Source organism: Wolffia australiana, chromosome 1 (genome assembly GCF_029677425.1).
Source record: "Wolffia australiana isolate 7733 chromosome 1, ASM2967742v1".
Taxonomy (NCBI): Eukaryota; Viridiplantae; Streptophyta; class Magnoliopsida; order Alismatales; family Araceae; genus Wolffia; species Wolffia australiana.
In genome coordinates, this window is record NC_135835.1 from 23,202,588 (window position 1) to 23,224,735 (window position 22,148).

A 22,148-nucleotide genomic window follows, 5' to 3' on the forward strand; every position below is an offset into this window, starting at 1 on the left:
TACTACTCTAATCTTGATTAAGATCCTATCCAGCTGCTTTGTCTCCGCGATTCTTCAAATCCTCTTTAACAAAGACAAAAAAGACGGAAAAAATAAGGGAGGGAAAAGTTGGCGGCAAAGCCTGGACTAGGGGAGGTGGAGGTGATGTCCAAGGCGGTGCAGCTGGTTGTGACAAAGCAGAGAGTAGGCATGAAGTGGAGGCAGATGTGGCAAGGTCAAACTCAAGAAGACGGTCCTCGAGCTGGAAGTCCTAGATGACGACGGCCCTCCTCACGTTGGGACCGCCGTCAACAAGGGCGAGGTAAAAATTTCACAAACCTTAAGTATACCAACTGACATCCAGAACACCATTTGTGTGTGGCCCTCTAAGCTCGTGTATCAGCCTAATTGATGACTACAATGATCAAATAACCTTTACTCACCTTGTTATTTGATTATAAATAGCATCATACGTATATAAATTGATGACATATCAATTTAACCTAATCCATAGGTTGAGCCTCCAGCTCATGAGGTGCTAAGCTACACCTCATGCTTGAGAAGATATAATGCATTGTGTATCAACTCATCGATTATGCAAGTCAACTGTTACTATGTACATATAGTCCCACATCTTCATGAGGCATATAGGATGAATTAGGGTATGATCAACTATCGAACCCATTTGGTCCTCTTCATGAAATTATTATTGTATTGTTATGACTATTCGGTCCTATTCATGACATTATTATTGTATTTTATCTAAGAGACTTAATGATTCCATGATTATGAATATGTATTTCATGTAAAAATTTACAACAATGCAATGATAAGATGTATTTGGTGTCTCAAGTCAAATGACCACTTATACAACCAAGACATCAATCGACATGGTTTACAGCTAAATAGCATCATTCAGGGATTCTCACTTATGAATTTAGAGAACTAGTTTGGTTGAAGAACACCAATGTCTATCCTTAGACTCTCCACACTACTATGGAACTGTATACTCTTCATATCAGTGTGACAAGATAGTGTTGTTATATTTGAGTACTTCAATGTCCTTCTTGAGTATCCTACATATAGGAATATTTAGAACACATACTTAAAAACTAATGATCCATGTGTTTTGATATCATCATAATTCACTAAGTTATATCATGTATTCATGGACCTCATTATACGTATCACATGTACACTATAATGAAAACATTTTATTCATAAAAAATGAATGAGATGTGGACTATGTGATGGAATTATTTTCCACTTATATTTACATCATTAATCAACCAAAGGAAGTATGTATAAAAGCTTTTATCCCAAAGTTCAATCTTTTATTCCCATTATATGCATCATCATTAAAAAATGAATTCATTTTTCAAGAGTACATAACCTCATGTATGCATTCTTTAAATAGGAATCCATTTTAAAAAAACTTCAGCTTCTCTCTTCTATTGGACACATCCAACTAATACATGACATATTAATGAGGACGCATGTGCTTCTTTTGGTTGTCCAATCAGTATCTATCACTGTTTTATGGTCCATAAAGTACATATCTGTGAACGTCTTGTGGAATGCCCAGCTTGAGGGTTCTCTACACCATCAATAGGTCTATTGTAACAAAGCATGTCAAGTGATGGATGACGGAGATGATGGGGTTCAGCTCCCTAAGAAAATTTAAGATATGATCCCTACGTAATTATTATCACACAAGAGGACCATAATTATATTTTTTTAATGTTTACTTTGGTTTAATAAAAAGATTAAGGCCTTGAAGAGGTGGCACACTAAGCAGAAACTTTGTCTTGATAACTCAATAAGTGCACAGTAAAACAAGAAACTGGACACCCCATTTAGCAGAAATGCCACCTTCACACATTATTGGTAAGTCCAAATTTACGGGTTTTATGTCATTGTTTTAATTCAGACTTAACCAACAACATTTATGAAAATTCCCACATAAATACTCTATAATTAATATAGGGCCAATAAAGGGTCGACCCACAAAGAGACAAAAATTTTATTTCAGAATTTTTCATAAGCTTGGAATGAATGAAATGAGTTTACAGTGATAAATATAATTCTGGGATTTTTTTGATTTTTAGCTAATTTCTATACCTAAGATTTGATTTGAAGCATTATATAAATCAAAACACTAAACTATTTTATATTGATTTTCCTAATTTTAGTTAAAACCAGAAATTGAAAAAACTATATAAAATTTGGAGTTTAATTTACACCAAACAACCAAAGGATATATAAATTTTAATTTTACACAAAACAACCAGAAATTTAATTTTAGTTAAAACAAGAGTTAGAGATTTTTAGAATAAATTTTCCAGATTTTTCCTGTTTTACAATTTTAAAATGGAGAAAATGAAGAAAATACTAGTTCTGGCGATCGTCGGCAGGTGTGGCACTAGAGCAGTGTCAAAGGAATGGTGATTGCAGGCGACGGCGACAGGGTGGCAGTAGAACTCGAGCATTTGGGCTGTTGGATCGGCTGGCCCAATCCCAGTTTTTTAGACTTGCCTAAGTGCATCAGCCCACTAAGGATCAGCCAAATTTGGCTAAGGCAGGACTTAGCCAAATGGTTGAGCCTAATTGGGATTGACCCAATAAGGTCAGGACTTGGCCAATTTGGCTAAGTCCTGCACAGGTCACTTTTGTGCCTGTGGTCGCGCGCGGCTCGTGCACAGACCGGCCTGCAGAGGTGCATCCTGCCCAACAAGCACATCACAAGTGCCGCATGACACCGCACGAAAACAGCAACACGGAGGAAAAATGCATTTTTAAATGGTAAAACAGGTTGTTTTAATGGGATATAATAACACCCTAAATTGGGTCCTTATTTCATGCTATCAGCACAATTTTATGCATTTAAAGAGCTTAAAATGGGGTTGTCATCGTATATTTACATAAATTTAATGTTCCCAAGTGATTTCTGATTTTTCCCTAATTTTCAGTTAATTTTATGAATTTTCTGGGATTTATTTGAGCTTGAAATAATTATTTTTCAATTACAATGGCAGGTTAAAATTTAATTTCGAGCTTAATTATTATGGGGATGAAGTAATGAATTTTATAGAATTTTTTTGGAATTTTCTGGAATTTTCTCAAATTTTCTGGAATTTTCTAAATTTTCTGGAATTTTATGGAATTTTCTGGAATTTTTTAGGATTTCTTTAAAATTTAATTGGGTTTTTCGAGATTTATTTAAGTGAGAAATGAATTTTTAAAGGGGAAAAGGACATATTTATAATGAGAAAATGAGTTTTAAACTAATTTTTACTCTTCCAGGGGCTTTTCATAAATTTCAGTTGCAATTATGCCCTCAAAAACAGATCTTGGTCGTGTATGCAGGTGTAAAGCTATTATTGAAAGAGTTATAGGGTTTTTATTTCAATTACTTAGTATTTTTTAATGGTTTTTATGAGAAACCAGAGGAGAGAGAATGTGCAAGGGGCATATACACAATTACTTTTGAGCAGCATCAGATGGCAATTTCATATTTTAAAAAGGACTTTTATGCAAAATGTTCAATTGATTTTTTGACAATCGATGTGACTTCATCTCAGCTGTCAGATGCAAATCCGACGGTGTTTGATGATGGGCGCCATCGGGAGGTAAGTTCACCGCCTGTGCCGCGCATAGAATGCAAACACACGAGCAGTGATGTTGCATTCATTGACTCGCCTGCGCTGCACAAAATACATACTTCAGTCCATAGCAAACCGTACCACACCCATTTTTCTCACTTTTTCTCTTTCTTTTTATTTTTTCTCCAGGGGTTACATGGCACTCTGAGATCAAACCCGAAAAACAAAATTCAAAATGTTCCTGCCAATCAGCGATCGACACATCATGGCGTGTTAAAGAAAATTTAAATTAAATAAATGAAAATTGATCGAATGGCTATGATTGGTTAACTTTCATTTATTAATAACTTTTGATCCTGAAGTCTGATTGAGATGATTTTTTATGGATTTTCTCATCCTGATCCCCTCTTTACATCTGTATAGTTGGATCATTCATATCAAGCCTACATTGATAGATAACAATTAATTACTAAATGGGGGTAAAATGGTGATTGTTACCATGTAACCTAAGCATGAAAGCCGAATTTCGAGAGGGGCGGTCATTCTGTATGGTTCTCTATCACAGCTGCAAGACAGAGAGGAGATCCAGCTTGGATCAACCTAACTGGTATCTTTTCTTCATTGTATTTGAACTTTTATTGTATTAGCATGATGTTTTAGTTGAATTCCTTCTTTGTTCTTCTTGATTTTGGTCTGAACTTCTAAATCACTAGGCTTGAGCAAAATGTAAAAGCCCTTACTGAGATTGAGAGGAGAGGTTGAGAGATTTACCTAGCTGTTCCAAGTGCACATTAAAAAACTATAAAAAAATTCAATTTCTAGGAGATTAAGTTTTATTTTTATTATCTAATAGTGTAATTATTTCTGAATTATCAAACCTACAAAACCAACCAAACCAAATCAAACTTTCCCTCCCAACCTCTCTAATTGACCCCTTTGACCCTTCTCTTTGGATCAAAGAAGCCAATTTGGAGCTCCCGATTTCTTCTACTCATCCCATCTCTTCTACCGCCCTTTGTAAATTCCTAATCTAATTAGGGTGATTTGATCTTCACTGAATATCAATTTAACTCTAATTAGTGTCAAATTATTAAAGTATATTATCAATTGAATTAACTTCTAGCTTCCCTTGGAGGATACCCGTTACTTATCACTACACATCTTAAGTAGGCTTTTAATAAATTATATTGTTTAAGCCAAAATTGACAATGACAAGGGATTAAATTTAGTAAAATTGACCCTTATTTTTGGCTTATCAGGATATTCTTGGTATTTGAAATGTAAATGATAGAGAATCTAGAGATAGATAGGAATGGATTTTTGAGATATAAAGAAATGAGTTTAGAGAGGAAAAAATGACTGAAATAAAGAGATAGATAGAGAAAATGAAGCGAGAAAGATGGAGTTTGAGATGGAATTTGGAGTAAATGAACAAGATTTTTTATGAAATTTGTAGGGGATGAAAAAGGGACATGGATTGATGGCGCACGCCATCGAGAGTCGTCATCGACGATGAAGACCGGGTGAAGCTGCTCGATTTACCCTTTTGTTCCTCATCAATCTCTCTCGTGTTTTTGTCTCTTCCATTCCGTTCGTCTTGTTTTCGTCATGTTTTGTCGTGCATGCAACGTCGTCGTTCGTCCACATTTTGGCGTTAAGGGGGAGCGGACCGTCTGTTGACTCCCCTCCCCTCCTTTCTTTCCCCCATTTCCTTGATTTCCCCTCTATTTCCTTATGTTTGTCTTTGTTTTTAATAGGGGGAACCCATACAAAGGCTCCCCTAACGGACCTCCCCTAACCAACTCTTCTCCCCGTTATAAGGGAAGAGAGGGCGCCCTAACTTGTTTAGACCTGTTTTTTTTCCATTGTGACATTTCATCGAACGGAAGGCAGGTCTCCTTCCTCATGAGTGAGAAGTGAACAAGGGAAGAAGAAGAAGAGAAGGAAGACGAGAGAGAAGAAGAAGGAAAGGGAATAAGAGGAAGGTGTGTCGCCGCTTGCCGCCGCTACTGTTTCTCCCACCCCACGACGCCTGCGCCGCTCCGGCTGCCAACCCCGCACCGCGCGGCTGCTTGCCCGGACCAACTGCGTGTGAGCACGCCGCTGCCATCGAGCGCCACCGTCATCGCCGTTCGTTTGTCCTATCACCCCGTCAGCTCCCTGCGCCCGCATCGCCGCTGCTGAGCCGCCGCTGCCGCCTCTGACGAGCTGTCGTACCGCATCCCTCTATGCCGAGCCACGCCACCGCCAACGGCCGCGAGCCTACTGGCCACGACCGGTCAAACGACCGGACGAAGTCGAACGGTTGGTCCGATCGATCGGCAATCCGACCCGATCGACCGATCGACCGATCCGACCCGATCGACTGGCCCGACCCGACCGACCGGGGTTGTCAACCCGGTCAATTAGACCTTGGTAAACGCCCCCCCCATCCAGTTGACTCAGTCAACCGAGTTGGACGCGTCGACCGTGCCGTCCCGTCAAGCCGGACGAGCCGATTCCGTCAAAACGGTCGGAACGCGATCTCCTTCGACTCCACCTTCTCGCCACCACCCCTTTGCATTGCTCCGGCACCTATTGCTGCACGTCGAGCCGCCGGGTCTCCTCCGACATTCCCCCCACTCCACCCGCTCTGAGACGTAGTCGACGAAGACGAAGCCCTGCATTACGAGCCACGTCGACGAGGTACGCCATCCAATCCGTCGCTCGTTTAGTTATTCTTTACAGTATTTCTTTTGTCGCGTCTCCTCCGCGCTCAGGCTAGGTAGGTGAGAGATGAAAAACGAGAGATAACTACGTCTTTGAGTGTCTTACCGGTACGAACGAGTACGTCCGTTACGTGCAAGCCCAACGGATTGAGTCCGTTCGGCCATAGACGCCTTCGTCACTCCGACGAGGTTCGAGAGGCCCCCCTCGCTGTCACCAGGCGACTCCCGTCCAAGCTTGGAGCTCAGCGACTCCCTCGAGTCGGAGCCTGCATGTACAACACGTAGGGCATTCATATCAACGTAGTTACACACTCGTTGGGGTATAGTCGGATGACGACACCGCAGTCTCCCGATACGTTATCATTTATCGTCGCCGAACCATCATACTCGGTGACGATGGGATGACGTCTTAGACGCCTGTCCTGCATCATAGATGAAGGTCTAAAGAGAGAAAGAGTCAATTATAGAAAAAATTGGGAAATGAGTGTTTAGAGTGAGAAAGTGATGATTTTAAAGGCGAAAAGGATGGATAATGACAGGAAAATGGAAATCTAAGAAGCTAAAACCTCAGTGCAAGCTTAATGAGCCCTGAATGCTTCCTCTCAGTTCTGTATTCTTATAGTTTTCATGGATCAGACCTTTTTCAATGCAAACAAGAGCTGAGATTGAGTGAAAACTTCAATAAACTTACATCAAGCAAGTTGAGCAACCTGGATTCTTAAATATGCCTTGTCCTACTAGTCATCCAATTGATGGAGCACATCCAGAATGTGTGCAAATGAGGAAGAAAAAGGTATTTATATATTTAAATAATTATTAAAACACCCCTTTGAGAATTTGCTATTCTCTTTTCTTGTCATTTTGCCTCCTTTTCTCCATTGGTTGAGAACTTTGCCTTGTAATTTCCAGCTTCTTTCTTTTTTAAGGTGTTTGAAGTACCAACCAACTCTGATTTCTCTTTTCGAATCCCACTACACCATTTTGTCATTTCAGCACATTTTGATAATCACCAAACTCCCAAAAAATTGTCAAGTCCCTAATAACTGTATTTTCTAATTCCTGTAAATTTATGCCCATTTTTAACTATAAAATACGCATAAGTAATGACACTTCTTGACTTTAGATAAGTCTAGGAAGTTAATGAAAATAACCATGTGCAAAAATTGGAATATACAATTAATGCATAAATATTTGATTAAATCAAATATTAACATGATAAATTCTAAATTAATAATACCAAAAACGTTATCACATTATCAATCAAATATGCATTGATAATCATGATATATACATATATACATGAATTTATCATGTTATCAATCATACATCCCAATCAACAATGGCTCAAATACAAAATCATAAAGTGATCATTTTGCAAGAAAGATGATCAACAGTTATAATTGTTACATGATAGTCAAATGATCCACCTTGGACCAAACACAGAATACTCCATATGAAGCCTCCATTTTGTTGAAATTTCATTAGAATTAATGATGTATCTTTCTTACTACGGTTATCAATGCATCAAATGCTACCTATCAACAATCTAATGACCCAAATTAGCCATTTATTCAGCCTTATGCCATTATTTTCCAACTTCCCAAGTGATCAAAGTTAGAGAACATTTATTATTAAATAATTAAAGCACTATGAGATACATGTACCAATTTTTCATTGACACCATTCAAAATGATTAAACATCTTTTTATCCCCTAATTAAATTTCTATGAAATAAAGGTACAAAAATCACATATAAAAATTCCATGTATGCATGACACTGCTAGAGTTTTTTAGTGGATCATTGAGTCGCTACACGGTCAAAGGGTAGCCTACCTACTTGCTATGGGAGATCCATGAAGGTGAATTATCTTCTTGTTTTTTAAGTGAGTCATAATTGGAGGTGATGAATGATGGATGTTATGGGTCTATCAAGCCAAACCCACATAAATGTTTATTTTCATTGAAATAAATTTTCATTAATTATGATTCTCGCGTGATGTTTATAATGAAGTTATAGAACACACCCAAGGACTTAATAAATTATTATCTGATCATTATACACTGAACATTTTTCTTTAAACATATATTCTTTTTATTCATTTTCAAAAAATACTCAAGATGAAGACCAGACTATCCAGAAAGAATAACAAAATATAATGTAATTGAAGCGATAAGTATGTAGAATATTTTTGGCATTAATGTAGAGACATTATGGACATGGTGGATGAACTATAGTGAAAGATTCTGCCTAATTGATCGAAGTAAATCCCTGGGTGGTATTATTGTGAAATGGAAATCATATTGATTCATGCCATTGTCTTGTAAGTGCTCCTTAGACATGAGACACTAAACACATCTTGTGGAGGGATGGCTATGTTTTGATTACAACATAAAATTACCTAATTGTGGCTTTTGAATTATTCTTAGCTTAAATATAATAGTGATTACATGGAAGTGATTGAGTAATCGAGATGGGATAGTGCTACCTCAATGTAATAGGACATTCTTGAGGAAGAAGATAAAATAGATATTTGTCCAGGGTGGAGATAGTGATAAGTGAACAAGATCTTAGATGATAATTGTCCAAGATCAATGATTTTTTCACGTGCATGGCTGCATTGGTGCCTAAAGAATATCTGGAAGGGTATCTCGAAGTGTTGAGACCTAATTTAAATATTTCCAACATCAAGTGCAAAGTACAACTAAATGGTTGATGCGCTCACCAACCAGACAGTCACTTCTAAAACTCCCACTCTGTTCACAGAGCAGAAAGATCAGCCATAGTTGACGCGATTGTCCAAGCTCAACGATTTTTGCACGTGCATGGCTGCATTGGTGCCTAAAGAATATCTGGAAGGGTATCTTGAAGTGTTAGGAGCTAATTGCAATATTTACATCATCAAGTGCAAAGTAGAACTAAATGGTTGATGGGCTCGCCAACCATGCAGTCACATATAAAACTCCTACCCTGTTAACGAGAGGGTAGAATATACATCATCTTGAATAATGCATCATGCTGATTATCTTTATGCAGCGCACTCTCATTCCTAAAGACATAAAAGTGGATGGTACAGATAAAGAATCATCCATATAGAGTGCTATCAATACTATGGAGTCATTAAGTGAAGATAGTTTGGAGATAGTGTAGCAGCATTTTTAGGGCCACCACATGGTGTGTAAAACTGCAACGAGGATCTCTAAATCACCATAAAAAAAATTCAGGTTCACAATGTTGACAGGCCAAGGTATGGCAGCCTGTCATCCATTTCCCTCTCTCATAGGCAGGGATATGTGGACCTGTGAGTATATTGGACCATCTTTGTGGCTTACACTTGAAAACTCATGAGGAACACCAAATTCGTTTGTATTTTAAAATAACCCCCTCTCTCAACTGTTTGAGGCACAATTGGACCAACTATATGCACGGTCGCACTGGCACCGTGATTTTGCTAATTTAAGTATATTTAATTTTTTTAAGTTGAAACTTTATTTCATTAAATTGTGAAATCAAACAGTTGACAGAGAAGTTATTTATTGTTTGTTGAGCTCACATTCTTTATAGCTTAATCCTAGAATCAGACTTAGTAAAAAGAATTCTAGTTCATTCATGCACGAGAGACACAAGCATGGTGTTATTCTAAGACTCAAACAATAAAAATATATTATGAAGTCGGAAGTCGTCAATGGCATCATCCGACAGGTAATTCACTAAGGTGAATGTAACTACTTGAGTGCAAATGACCTAGATGGAGTGTACATGCAGATCCGGCTTGAGGGAAATTACTGAATCCCAAGCTCCGGGAGGGCGATGACAACTACGGCGCATAATAATTCCTTAGGGGCTCGCACATAACGGATGGGCTCGACCCGTACTTAGGAAAATCACTAGTGACGTAGTTTTTTCTATAATTTCCGTCATCTAAACTAACTAGAGCATTGTGTAGTGCAGTCAAAAATATTTTGTATAAAGTAATATAATGGACGAGCAAGGGGAGCAATGTACCTTATCGGTGACGGCATTCATCGTCGGTGTATTTGACGGTGCAAGTAAGTTGTGGGCAGATACAGTGGCAGACATGACATATATGGTGAGACTTAGCTCGATTGGCTACGTGTGGCAACGCAGGAGCGTGATACCAGAGGCTGGAGGCAAGGGCGGGAAGAGGGTACGACGATGACGCTATGTTCAAGAGATGCAGAACCCGAGTGTTGCAATTGGTGGCCAGGCAGTAGTGGCGACGTCGAAGGTGTGACGATGCAGACGTCCGTGATGGGGTGCAGCAGCATTAGTTTGATTTCACGGCTACGTGTCGCACCACATGTCTAGAGACGATGGGATCAAACAAATCCATATAACAGCCTGGCATACAGATGCATCGATGCGCGTTGGCGTACAGAATTAGGGAACAACTACAATTCCTGGGTACCACCGATTTGGTGTAGGGCATTAAATCCCCAATGATAACTGGTGCCATCGGTCAACGTGAACAGAGACACTAGGTCTTAGACAATGCAACGCTCCACACGAACGACAGGAGTCGTGAATGGTGGCGCAAGAAACTCGTGCAATAGTCAGCAAGGTTGATGGAGAATGGGATCGGCGGCCACTTGAGAATGATTCGTCATATCACGTAGTCGGTCAGATCGGCATTATCGACCAACCACTCGAGTGGTCAACCGGTCGAGTTCGATGGCCTGCATTGTGGAGATCAGCACCATGGCGAGTTCTTCCGTAGGCCGGTCGCGCGATGATGTGGCTTGTGCAATCGGCATTCATAATGGCTGGGTTGACCACACACCAATACAACAAATACATATGCAGACGTTCAGTCGTGCAGTGACGTTGCGAGAGGAAGAGAGGAGAGAATAGCGGCGAGCCAGAGATGCAATCTGGTGATGTGGCGAGGATGAAGATGGATTTCAACGGCGGGTTCAGGGCACGGTGGGCCTTCTCACATTCTTTTTCCTCTATTCTCTCTTCTCTCCTTCTCTTCTTCCTCTCTTCCTCTTCCTCTTCCTTCCCTCTCTTCTTCTTGGTGAGACCTGGACAATGTTAACTGCCACAACACAAATTCCAGATCTGGAAAACAAACTGTGTCCATCATGGCCTTATATAGGGCTTTGATGGACCCATTACACAATAAGGGACCCCATTTACAACATTTAAAATATAAAAAAAACATGGGGAAATCTAAACAGTTCGAAATAAAACAAGTAAAATGAAACAATATGAGTGTATCACGACGAGTACGGTGAACTTGTGATGATGAACACAAAACATGAAATTAGACAAACAAAGAGCAGATCATTAAAATGTGAAATACGTGCATGGACATGCTCTACACGAGTGTCTTTATGGATACTTTAGCGCGCCGACCGAGCTGGACACAGACCTGCGGTGATACTGATGACAGCAAGGGCGGCTCCAATGATGTTTTGTCAATATTGTTTGGGCAGGCTTTATCATATTCTTTTTAATAATATCATTACTACTGACATATTTTTTACTTTTGTATCTATTTTATGCAAATAGTTTTCTTTCATAGGTTGAGATCATTATTGTTATGGATGGTCGTGTCATAGAATTGTTGGAAGTTGGCCAAGCATCATACAAGGTTAAACATATAAGTTAAAAACCATTAACTATGAAATTCACAATCCAATAATGGAAGTTTGGTCAGTTGTGGGTGACATCTATCTTAATTTTATCTAAATACCACGATTACTTCTGTTGAAAAATAATCCAATTTCATATAGCTAGTTGGCAGCTAACTTGAAAGCCAACGCATTTGGTTGAAAATGCCTAATGCCTTCCCCCCGTCCCTTTAAACTATCTTTCACTGACCTGGTATACATCTCCCTGTTTGTGCTTAAATACAGGAGACGGAGGTTGCAAATGCTTACGAGAGAGAGAGAGAGAGAGAGAGACAGAGAGGCAGAGACAGAGAGAAGAGAATCAGAAAATGATAGAAATGTCAGTTAAGTCATAGAGTAAGGGCTCAAAATAATAAATTAACGATTTAAAACAGAAAAAAAATATTTGTGAAGCAGGCCTTCCGTGACTGCCTACCAAACTTCATCCCATCGCCACTAGTCATTCGTCCTCTATCAGACCCTATTTGTCATGCGCACTTCTTCCAATAAATTTTAATTTTAAACTTGAAACTCCACACATTAACTTACAGTCACTGTTCTGACGATTTACTGATCATTATTTCAAAACCTTAAGAGGGAATTATAATTGAGAGGGCATGAGAGAATGAGAATTTCAGTGAAAAAGAGAAAAGGAGAGCCAATATGGAAATATACATTAAAGATAGAGATTTCCAATTGGATTTGTGGTCTGTAGAAAAACTAATTTCTAACGAAAGCTATGTTTTGCAAAATTGTATCATTTGTGAATTGAAGACGACAAAAAGCAGGACGAAGTTAAGTGCTGCAATTCGGTGAAATAACCAAGTAGAATATAACAAAATTGAAACGATCAGACAGCATTCGACAATGTAGAGAGAATTTACACCTGTATTAAATAAGAAATCTTAATTGTCGCTGAAGAACAGAAGAGCCATCCGTTGCGATCCGGTTGGTTCTACGCCACCAAGGTGCTAGCGGTGGTAGACTCGCTGCACATTCAAAAGCACCAAAAAAGATTAACCTAAATGTCTGACAATTCATATTACAAAAAATTTCAATATTTTTAAACTAAGGCGTGAGTGAGTCATTTTTTATATAATAATTGGAGTCCGAGCTATATTTATAATCCATTCATTGGGTGGATTATCGTCAAGGATAAAAAAGAGAAATAATACACGGATAGAGATGTTGAGTTCTGAAGTGAGAGGAGATTTCTTCAAACTAATTGATATGTTTGCATTCCCTTGCAAAAAGAAGCATATACAGAAACTCTTTCTAAAGCAGGGAATATGGAACAGTTCGACTATTTATCGAAGGGCTTCATGGCCTCAAGGTACTTATTAGCGGAAAAATCAATGACAAAAGTTACAATATTATTCTTAATATGGATGCATAAAGAATCGGACAATGTACTAATTTCGGTGACAGTGCATATGCTTGAAAAAATAGAGCCATTATAAATATTTCTGTACACTCTAAGCACATTTTAAAACCAAATACAAATCAGCCCAAGATCAACATCGCCCAGGTATCATATGTCATCTAGCCTGTGTAATCTCCCAACAATTTCATATTGTTCAATATTTTTTTGCCGATTACCAAAAAACGTTTGTGATCTAAATTTAAAATATTGAATAACAGTATCAAATAATATCATGAGTCAATCGACCAGAATGTTCTTACTACTTCCAGACGTTAGGAATCTTCTTTGTCTTTTTGTAGTATCGTGCAAGACGGTGAATCCGGCTCTCCACGAGAATCAATCGAAACTTAGAATCTTTGTCCGTCCTGTTCCTATCCAGGTGTTTCCGGATAGCCACGGCTTTCTTAATCAGTTGATAGAGATCCTCCGGAATTTCAGGAGCCAGACCTACGACCCAAAAAAAAAACCCAATTAATCTCAAAAATCCCGGTACCAATTCCTAGTAGAATACGCACAATCGGGTACTCGACGATTACCTTGGGCCTTCAGAATACGCAAAATCTTGTTGCCGGTGACGCTCCTGACCTGGGCAACACCGTGAGAATCACGAAGGATGACGCCGATCTGGGACGGTGTAAGCCCCTTCTTGGCGAACCTCGTGATGCTCCCCTCAACCTTCAACGGATCCAGATCTCAGAGAACAATGCACGATGCAAAATCAGATTGTACGAGAAAATTGTTGAACAAACTCACATCCTGGGGGGAGGTCTTGACCCAGCTGGCCGGAGTCCTCTTGTAGGGCAGGGCTGATCCAGAAATACCCTTACTGGGGCAAGAACAAGCGAAGAACAACAGTATAAAAAAAAACGCACGGAGAATCAACATCCCGCAAATCAAACCAAAGATTACACAGTTCATATAGAGCGATTTCGTACCCTCTACTGTGCATGCGACCCATGGCGGCTGCCGGTGGTGGTGCGAGAGGCCGGCGGCTGAAGGTAGAAGATGGAAACCTGTCGGCGGTGCGGGAACCCTAACACCCTTTTCCTATCAGAGAAAGAATAAGATATATATATATATATATACCCCAAACATAGGCCGATAAAACTTCTCCAAATCTATTTCAGGCCCATTAGGCGCCAGACGGGCCAGCCCAATAAGCAGTTACCTTCCTACTCCCCATATAAACCAAGCTGTATACTGTGTCTGTGTGTAATCAGGGAATGATAGTATCTGTTCTTGGAAAAATAAACCTATTATTTTCCTTTTAATGCATGGTTTCTCAGTTATTTTGTGCATGAAGGAATGGAATTTCTAATACATGTTTTCCCAGTTATTTTCTTGTAATTTCATCAAAAACTTTGCATGTTACTCCTAGACATGGTTGTTTTGTTCTGTTTGTTGAAAATGAACAATCTGAACAAAATTTGCACATGGTGAAAAATTCGCACAAATTAGAGCAACATTCGCTCAATTGTTACAATTTGGTTAAAGTCCTGTGGAATAAAAATGAAAATGTTTCATAAATCCTCATCCACTTATTTAGTAATGTATATTTTCAAGGACTTCCACGATCAGATATATTGTTGTTGGATTTGAATACTTCTCATTTATGCGCTAGGCATACTCAACTTTAACATAAAGAAATACATGCAGGCACATGCGAGGTGGAATTACAAGACCATATGTAATGCATAAACATATGTTAAATTATCACCATTAGATATCATACAACAAATTATCCTCAACAAAGAAATGAAGGATATTAGGAAAAGCAATAATCTAATACATTGTAACATAAATGTGAGATATTATTAAGAAAAAACATAATCAATTCTCCATTAAGGTGAGTGAGACCATCCCAAGAGGGCTAAAGAATATCATGAAGATGCCCCATCGCTGGCTATAATCTAGAATAATCTGGATGCTGGAGTTGACGATCATCAATTGTTGAATCACCCTCATTGTTTGTAGAAATATCTGCAAATGGTATCCAAAAATTAAAATGAAGCAAACAAGAAGACGGATTAATGACCAAATGAAGGAAACGAACCAGAAGAAAGATTAAGAAATGGGGTGTGAAATCTGAAAAACCTGATGAATTGGGTACCTTTCAAAGGCACATGTAGAGTTTGAATTTTCATTTCAAAGATATTTTTTGTGCTATTTCTGGCACATTTTTATTCTGAAATCATGAAGAATTATCATAAAAATGGCTATGTGCCAATATCTATAACACTTAAATAAAAGGCACAAACCTCATCTCAGTTTAACCCACGCAAACCAACTCCTCTTCGCCGAAGAGCGAACATCAATATTCCCACGGAGGAAGAAACTTCAAATTAGAGAAAATCAGTTTAATAAGATTAAAGGTAAAAATAAAGCCAAAGTTTATTCCCGAGAGATTAAAATCAGAAAAGACTTGAAAAGAACTAATACATTGATCATTCTTGATTAATTAACCGATACAATGGCGTTGTTCCCATTTAAGGTATTGAATTGAGAGAGAAACTCTTGTACGAACGATCAAATCAAAGTTCTCCCCGAGAAATTATTGTCAAAACAGTAAAAAGAAATAATTTGAGTCATCAGCAATGCATTTAAAAATGATGAGACAAAAGAATCACACCCATTGAACATGAGTAAAATCCAGTGAAAAAAAGAATACATATCATCTAATAGAAATAATGTTTTCACTATCGAGAAAGAATACAATTGAGTGGAAAGACTGAATAATAATCACCTGAATCTAGAATAATAGTTGGAATAAGAGTAATAAGAAGAAGGCAAGAATAATCAGTGAAAAAAATCATAATTTTATTTCATTCTTCCTGAAGTGTGTGAATATTTTTGAACTCGACATTGCTAGATGATTTTGCCAAATCCTGACGAGTGCAAGATCACATCTCATCCTTTCTAGAATCCACACATGACTATCTGAAATCAATAAAACATATTTTTTAAAAATAGAGACATAATTGCTGAAAAGTGGTGAGCTTATGATCCCCACATATAGGCCCACCATGCATTAGATAGGGTAGAAAGGTTCTCATTTTATAAACTAAAATTCCTTCTTATTATATATATCCTATGCTGGCCCAATTTCAATCTCAATGGAGAAGAAAAAATCCATTCCTCTATTTTCTCATGATTTTTTTGGATTACTCAAAATTCTCTGATGTGAGCGAAGGACTCCATAAAACTCCTTAAAATAGTTGGGATCCAATCCAATTACTGAGAAAAATGTAAAATTCATTAAAATAAAACTATAGAACATGAAGCATGAAAGCTAATCTAAGTGAATATCTGAGCATACGGACAAAATGCTAGATAGATAAATCACTAGGATGTCAATAGATAGAAATAAAAATGGATGTTAGAATGATTGGCAGGTGGAACACAGCATATTGAATGTGATTGATATTTGTTTCTGAACTTGTTAATTAGCCAAAGAATATCCTAACCGGACTGCGACATTGTGCAAGATGATTGCTCTAGATGTGACTTCGACCTCTATGATTGACGCCATGGTCTTCCATGTATTCATCGTGTTTTCCTATCATTCTTCTGCTGCCCCATCTACTGGGATAGGATTATCACTGTTGATAACAAAAAAAATATTAGTAGAAAAGGAAAAAGATATATGAGGGTATGGACCCATTTAAAATTCAAAATTACAGAACCAAATCTGTGAGAAAGATGAGTAAATCCAAGACACAATAATGATGGAGTAGTATTGACACTAGATGGAGGATTAGTCTTCCACACAAATGCTATAGGAGTCTCACATCTGGCTCGCATTTTCTTATATCTTTGTCATTCGGTAGTGGGTGTTGGCCAACTAAACTATAACATGAAAAAGCGAAAGATTTTACCATCACCATCATCATGATTTTTGTTCCCCATGGATGTTAATAAGATGATAAACCTTGGATGACCAAATGTAATTCATTATCCATAAGAAATAGTACTTTAAAATCAATTTTAAAAAATGAACAGTTCAATACACCATTCAAGGAACAATAACCGAGTATATGTCATTAGATGAACACAAAAAATTGAGAGTCTAACCGATGGGTGCATCCATACGAATTGCAAATGTCTCATCATCATCACCATCACAGTCATCTTTCGCTCTCATATCTTTGTTGTTGTACCATGACTTCAACATCATCAGAACTTTGACGCTCTTTGCTATGAGCATGGATCGCCTGTAGTTGATAACACAATGCCCTTCTGAGAATAGACTCTCACACGCGACACTTGTCACTTCAACTGCTAGAAATGCCTTGGCCTCCAATGCTAATGCAGGGTAAGAAACCTAACCTGTTATGGGGATAAAAATAATCAGAAATTCAATAATGAAAGTAAGAGATTTTGAATATAACAATGATACCCCTCGTCTTCCACCTATGCAACACCTCTATACTGAATGTTGGGGGGGGGTTCATCTTGTATACGTCGAGCTCTTCAATCGGATCAACTCTTTATGGCAGCTCAGATGAATCTAGTAGTTCTTGCAGCTCCATTTGTAGGAAATCATTCCTCATTGATAGAGCAAATATTCTGGTGAACCGATCCCTAATGTTTCTGGATACTGAATATGACTTCATGATAGTGCAAGCGGTAGATATAACCTCGTTCTTAGCCTGTAGATCAATCAAGCTAAGCTTCATAGATGGATCAAATATAGAGCTGATAGTGGAACATACATTAGCTAACGCATTCCTTTGCCTAGGGGAGATAGCATGCCCAACTAAAAGCATGGATGAGTTTGAGACTCCCAAAATAATTTGCTCAAGATGTCTTATCAATCTCTTAATAATGACTATACTCTCATTTGAATTCGGTGCCTTGTTCTAAATAGCAATAGAGGTACCATGCTGGGATGGTTTGAGTAAGTCAACAGTTTTTTCTACCATGTAAAGTTTGAGTAAGTCAAGTTTGTTTACCATGAGCAGACGACATCATCATATCAATAACTATTTTCTTCTCAAAGTACCCACTCATCATTTTGTAAGTAGTGCTCCACCTAGTGATGAACATAGTTTTATCATAAAGTATACATCATTTACGCATATATATATATATATTATCATGAAATGACAAGATTTTACATTTTATAACTCAATATAAGTTTCTTTTGACTAACCCCACTTGATTCTATGAATCAAATGGATTAGATCTCATCTTGGTTTAAATGAGCACAGAGATTTATTTGGAGATAATGCACATGGGCGAAAAATGAATCAAGGAGGGTGCTTGAACCAAGTCAAAATGGCAGTTATGGAGCAATATAAACCAAGTCAAAATGGACGTTATGGAGCAATATTGATGGCGCGGCCCCGGACACGCCAGCAGAATCGCCACCGTCCCCGACAGCACCTGCTCCAGCCCCGGATACGCCTTTGGAGACGTCACCACCGCCCTCGACAGCGCCGACCGTCCGCGTTCAGCCCGCCCGCACGCCCGGATTCAAGTATTCCGGGTAATGAACACCGTATCGTATCGTATCTTTTGTTTTAGTTTTCATCATGTGTCGTTTTCACGACTTGTCACGCGTCGTTTTCCTGACTCATCATAGTCTCTGTACGAGGATCGACCTTATGAGGATCTTCCCTTCCCTTTGCCCGGTTCGTCTTCGTTCCTTTGTTTTAACCTAGGTCCCGTCTTCGTTTCTTTGTTCTATGTCCTAGGTTCGTCATGATATTTTGGTCTAAGTGGTAGGGTCTTTTGGTCAAAGGGCTCCCACACCCCCCCCTCTATATAATGAGAGGTGGGTGCCCTAAAAACATTCACGTTGTTGAAGATTATCAGAGGTATCATTTTTTTTCCTTTGAGGAATTATCTCCCATTGAGTTAGGGTTCCGGTGACCTGAAGAAGAAGGAAGAAAAGAGGCCTCGCCAGGAGCTGAAGAAGTGGAGGAAGAAGCTTGCAGGGAGAAGCAGTTCACGCTTGCTCCGGCGCGCGCCCTTCCCGGCGACCAGCCGCGCCAACGCGCGTGTGCTGCGCCGCGCGCGCGCCTTCCACGTGCGCCGCGGATCCTCCCGCGCGCCGCGCGGACGAGCTGCCAGCTGCATCGCGGTGCACAGCCCCGCCCCTGTGCTCGTCCTGCAGAGTGCTACCTGCAGTCAATCCTGCCAGACCCTTCTGCTGAACAACCTCCCCCGCTCGGCTGCCAGGGTTTCCCGCAAACAGGTTCCTCCTTGCCGCAGCTAAGCGGTGGTAGTCCCCGTGGTGGAGATCGCCCTTCCCGATGCCGGCCGCCCCCTTGCCAGGCCCGGGGTTCCCGTCCCTCCGTGGGACCGTCCCCCACCTGCTCGGGAAACGTCCGACCGTCCACAGGGGCTGCCGGGTGCAACCCGCCGTCCTGCCTGTGGCTGGTCGTGTTACCCACGGGGCTCCTGCCTCAGCCCGTAGCCGCCGCGGTCGGATCGTGGACCCCCCCTCTGACCGCCTGGCGTCCGCCCAGGGCTCGCCCTCGCCCCGGTCGTTTGCTGCTCCTCGGCCCCTGCTGTTAGCGAGGTCGTGTGGCCGCCCCTGTGGAGCGCTCAGCTGCCGCCTCTCCGACTCGGGCCGAGCTCGTCAACGCCACTCCACGCGCGACTCGACGCTCTCGCACCCGAACGCCCCGGCCTGACCGAGGCCTTCTGTAGCAGCAAACGCAAGCGACCAGTGCGCGCACCCCATACTCCTCCGTGCATTCGATTGTGCAGCCGCCGCCACTCCGTGTCAAGGCACCGACGACCAGCTTGTGGACTGTTCGCGCACGGCAGAAACTCCCCGTCCGTGACGACGACTAGGTACGCTGCCCTGCTCCCGTCCTTTGTTTCCTTCAGTGCATTTTCGGTTGCCTCCACCGCCCTCGGGCTAGACTTAGGTGAGCGAGACAGGCCGAGTGAAAACAACGAATTATTGAGCGTCCCTCCCGGTTTTGGTACGAGCTGGTTCGCCCGACGTGTGCGGGCAACCTCTGGCTAGAAGTTCCCGTCCGGCGGCCTAGCCACCTCGTCCCTCGGGACGAGGGTCGGAAGGTCCCCTCCTGTCTCCGGGCGACCCCGTCGACCCCGGTCGTCAGCCTCACTTTGTTCGTCGGCAGCTGCGGGTACTACACCCCTTACCGGGTTTCTTCATCCTAGTTCGTCTCTACAGGATTCCCGTGCCCGACGAACCCCGGATTTGTCACGCACCGACGCATCTTCGTCACCGAGTACGAATCCTCGGTGACGGCCGGACCTCATCTCGGACGTTGTCCTGCATCAAATATTAACCAAGTCAAATGGCGGTTGTGGAGATAAATATGGACCACTCAAAAGCTCCAAGTAATTGAGAGAGAGAGAGGAAATACTATAAATACTAGCTGAAGAACAATGTTTGAGTTGTCTAGAATTTTCGTTGGAAGAGTGCAGTGTTGTTTGAAATAAAAGTTCTTTAGACCCTCTATTGTTGATGAGCAATTGCGTTGAGTGAAGATGCAAGCTGAGAAGATTCTAAGGTAGAGGATCACTCCCTAGCCGTGAAGGAGCGTGACACAAGGCATGTGTGATTTCTTAGAATACAGTAGTTGAATAACTCTTGAGACATATAAAGTTGGGTTAGAAAGTTTAGATTTCTAACTTATCCAACTAGATCTGGTTAAAATCTTTCTTAAATATGTGCTTTTATTCATCTCTGTGTGAGTGCACGGCCGTCGCACACACTGTGCGCAGTTGTGCGCCATCACACACAACCAGCGCACAAGCTGTGCGCAGCCGTATCTGCTGCTGCGCATGCTATGCGCAGTTGTGCGCTGTCGCACACAACCAGCGCACAAGCTGTGCACAGCCACAGCTATTACCGCTCACGGTTGTGCGTCTGTGTGCGCAGTGCGCACACAGTGCACAACGGGTAACTGCTGATGCAGGACCACATCCGAGACGAGGTCTGGCCGTCACCAAGGGTGCGTACTCGGTGTCGATGGCGGGGCGGTACGCGACGAATGCCGGGATTCGTCGGGCACGGGAGTCCTACGGGGACGAGCTAGAATGGAGACGGTCGGGTTGGGGTGTAGTGTGTGTAGCTGCTGACGAGCAACGGGAGGCTGATGTCCGGGGGTCGATTGGGGTCGCCCAGAGACGGAAGGGGACCTTCCAACCCTCGTCCGGATGAACGAGGTTGCTGGGTCGTCGAACGGGAATTTCCCGCCGGAGGTTGCCGGCACGCGACAGGCGAACCGACTAGTACAAGAACCAGGTGAAACGCTCAATATAACGTACGTTTTCACTCGCCTGTCTCGCTCACCTATGTCTAAACCGAGCGCGGTGGAGGTAAGCTGGGACGCCTTCGGATGCCGTCAGCTGGCTCGCGGTGCTGGAACGACAGGCCAAGCGGTCGGTAGAGGAGTGCCGCGCACACCAGGAAAGGACCTCCGATTGGAGAGCGGCAGCGTGATGAGCTGCTTCGCAAGACGACGAGCCCGGTCACGCTGGGTAGAGGAGGACCGGCGGCGGCGCCGGTCAGGTCCGGCAGCGGGGCGTCACGTCTACACCGTGCTTGCGGTGGCGGCCACTGACGGGGTGGCTAGGCGTGCGACCGGCAGCTTCCCACGTTCGCAATCATGCGTAGCCGGCAGGGAAATTGCCGTCGGACCAGCAAGGCCGGGGCCTTAGCGGATCTGACGTGGGGAAAAACAGACTGGAGACGGATTGTTGCTCGACTATTTTCCACGCGGGAAGTAAGCAGCGAGGAGGGTACGTCCGGTGGTGGGAAAAGTCGTCAGCAGCGTCACGCGCTCGGGTGCAACTGCGAGCGCGGACGCACTG

At 41.5% G+C, this 22,148-nt stretch overlaps 1 protein-coding gene and 1 long non-coding RNA gene across 2 annotated transcripts; one reads left to right on the plus strand and one right to left on the minus strand.

Moving 5' to 3' along the window:
• Positions 1-12,731: 12,731 nt before the first annotated feature.
• Positions 12,732-14,416, minus strand: LOC144711543 (small ribosomal subunit protein uS15-like). Its single transcript, XM_078585545.1, has 5 exons — positions 14,282-14,416; positions 14,100-14,172; positions 13,883-14,021; positions 13,607-13,793; positions 12,732-12,912 (listed from the first exon to the last, which is right to left on the minus strand). The coding sequence occupies exons 1-5, from the start codon at positions 14,302-14,304 to the stop codon at positions 12,879-12,881; spliced, it is 456 nt and encodes a 151-aa protein (XP_078441671.1). The 5' UTR covers positions 14,305-14,416; the 3' UTR covers positions 12,732-12,878.
• A 4,743-nt stretch (positions 14,417-19,159) lies between these two features.
• Positions 19,160-22,039, plus strand: LOC144711559 (uncharacterized). The gene is made up of 2 exons (XR_013583613.1): positions 19,160-20,150; positions 21,709-22,039. It is a non-coding gene; the product is annotated as an uncharacterized LOC144711559 (long non-coding RNA).
• The last annotated feature ends 109 nt before the right edge of the window (positions 22,040-22,148 follow it).

What these genes read in the sequence shown, in the direction of transcription:
- LOC144711543 (XM_078585545.1), bottom strand. Translation starts at nt 14,304, where the DNA reads ATGGGTCGCATGCACAGTAGAGG. An exon ending in TCAAGACCTCCCCCCAGGAT is followed by an intron (nt 14,022 to 14,099) that starts GTGAGTTTGTTC and finishes GATCCGTTGAAG; the next exon opens with GTTGAGGGGAGCATCACGAG. An exon ending in ATTCCTAACGTCTGGAAGTA is followed by an intron (nt 12,913 to 13,606) that starts GTAAGAACATTC and finishes TTGAATGTGCAG; the next exon opens with CGAGTCTACCACCGCTAGCA.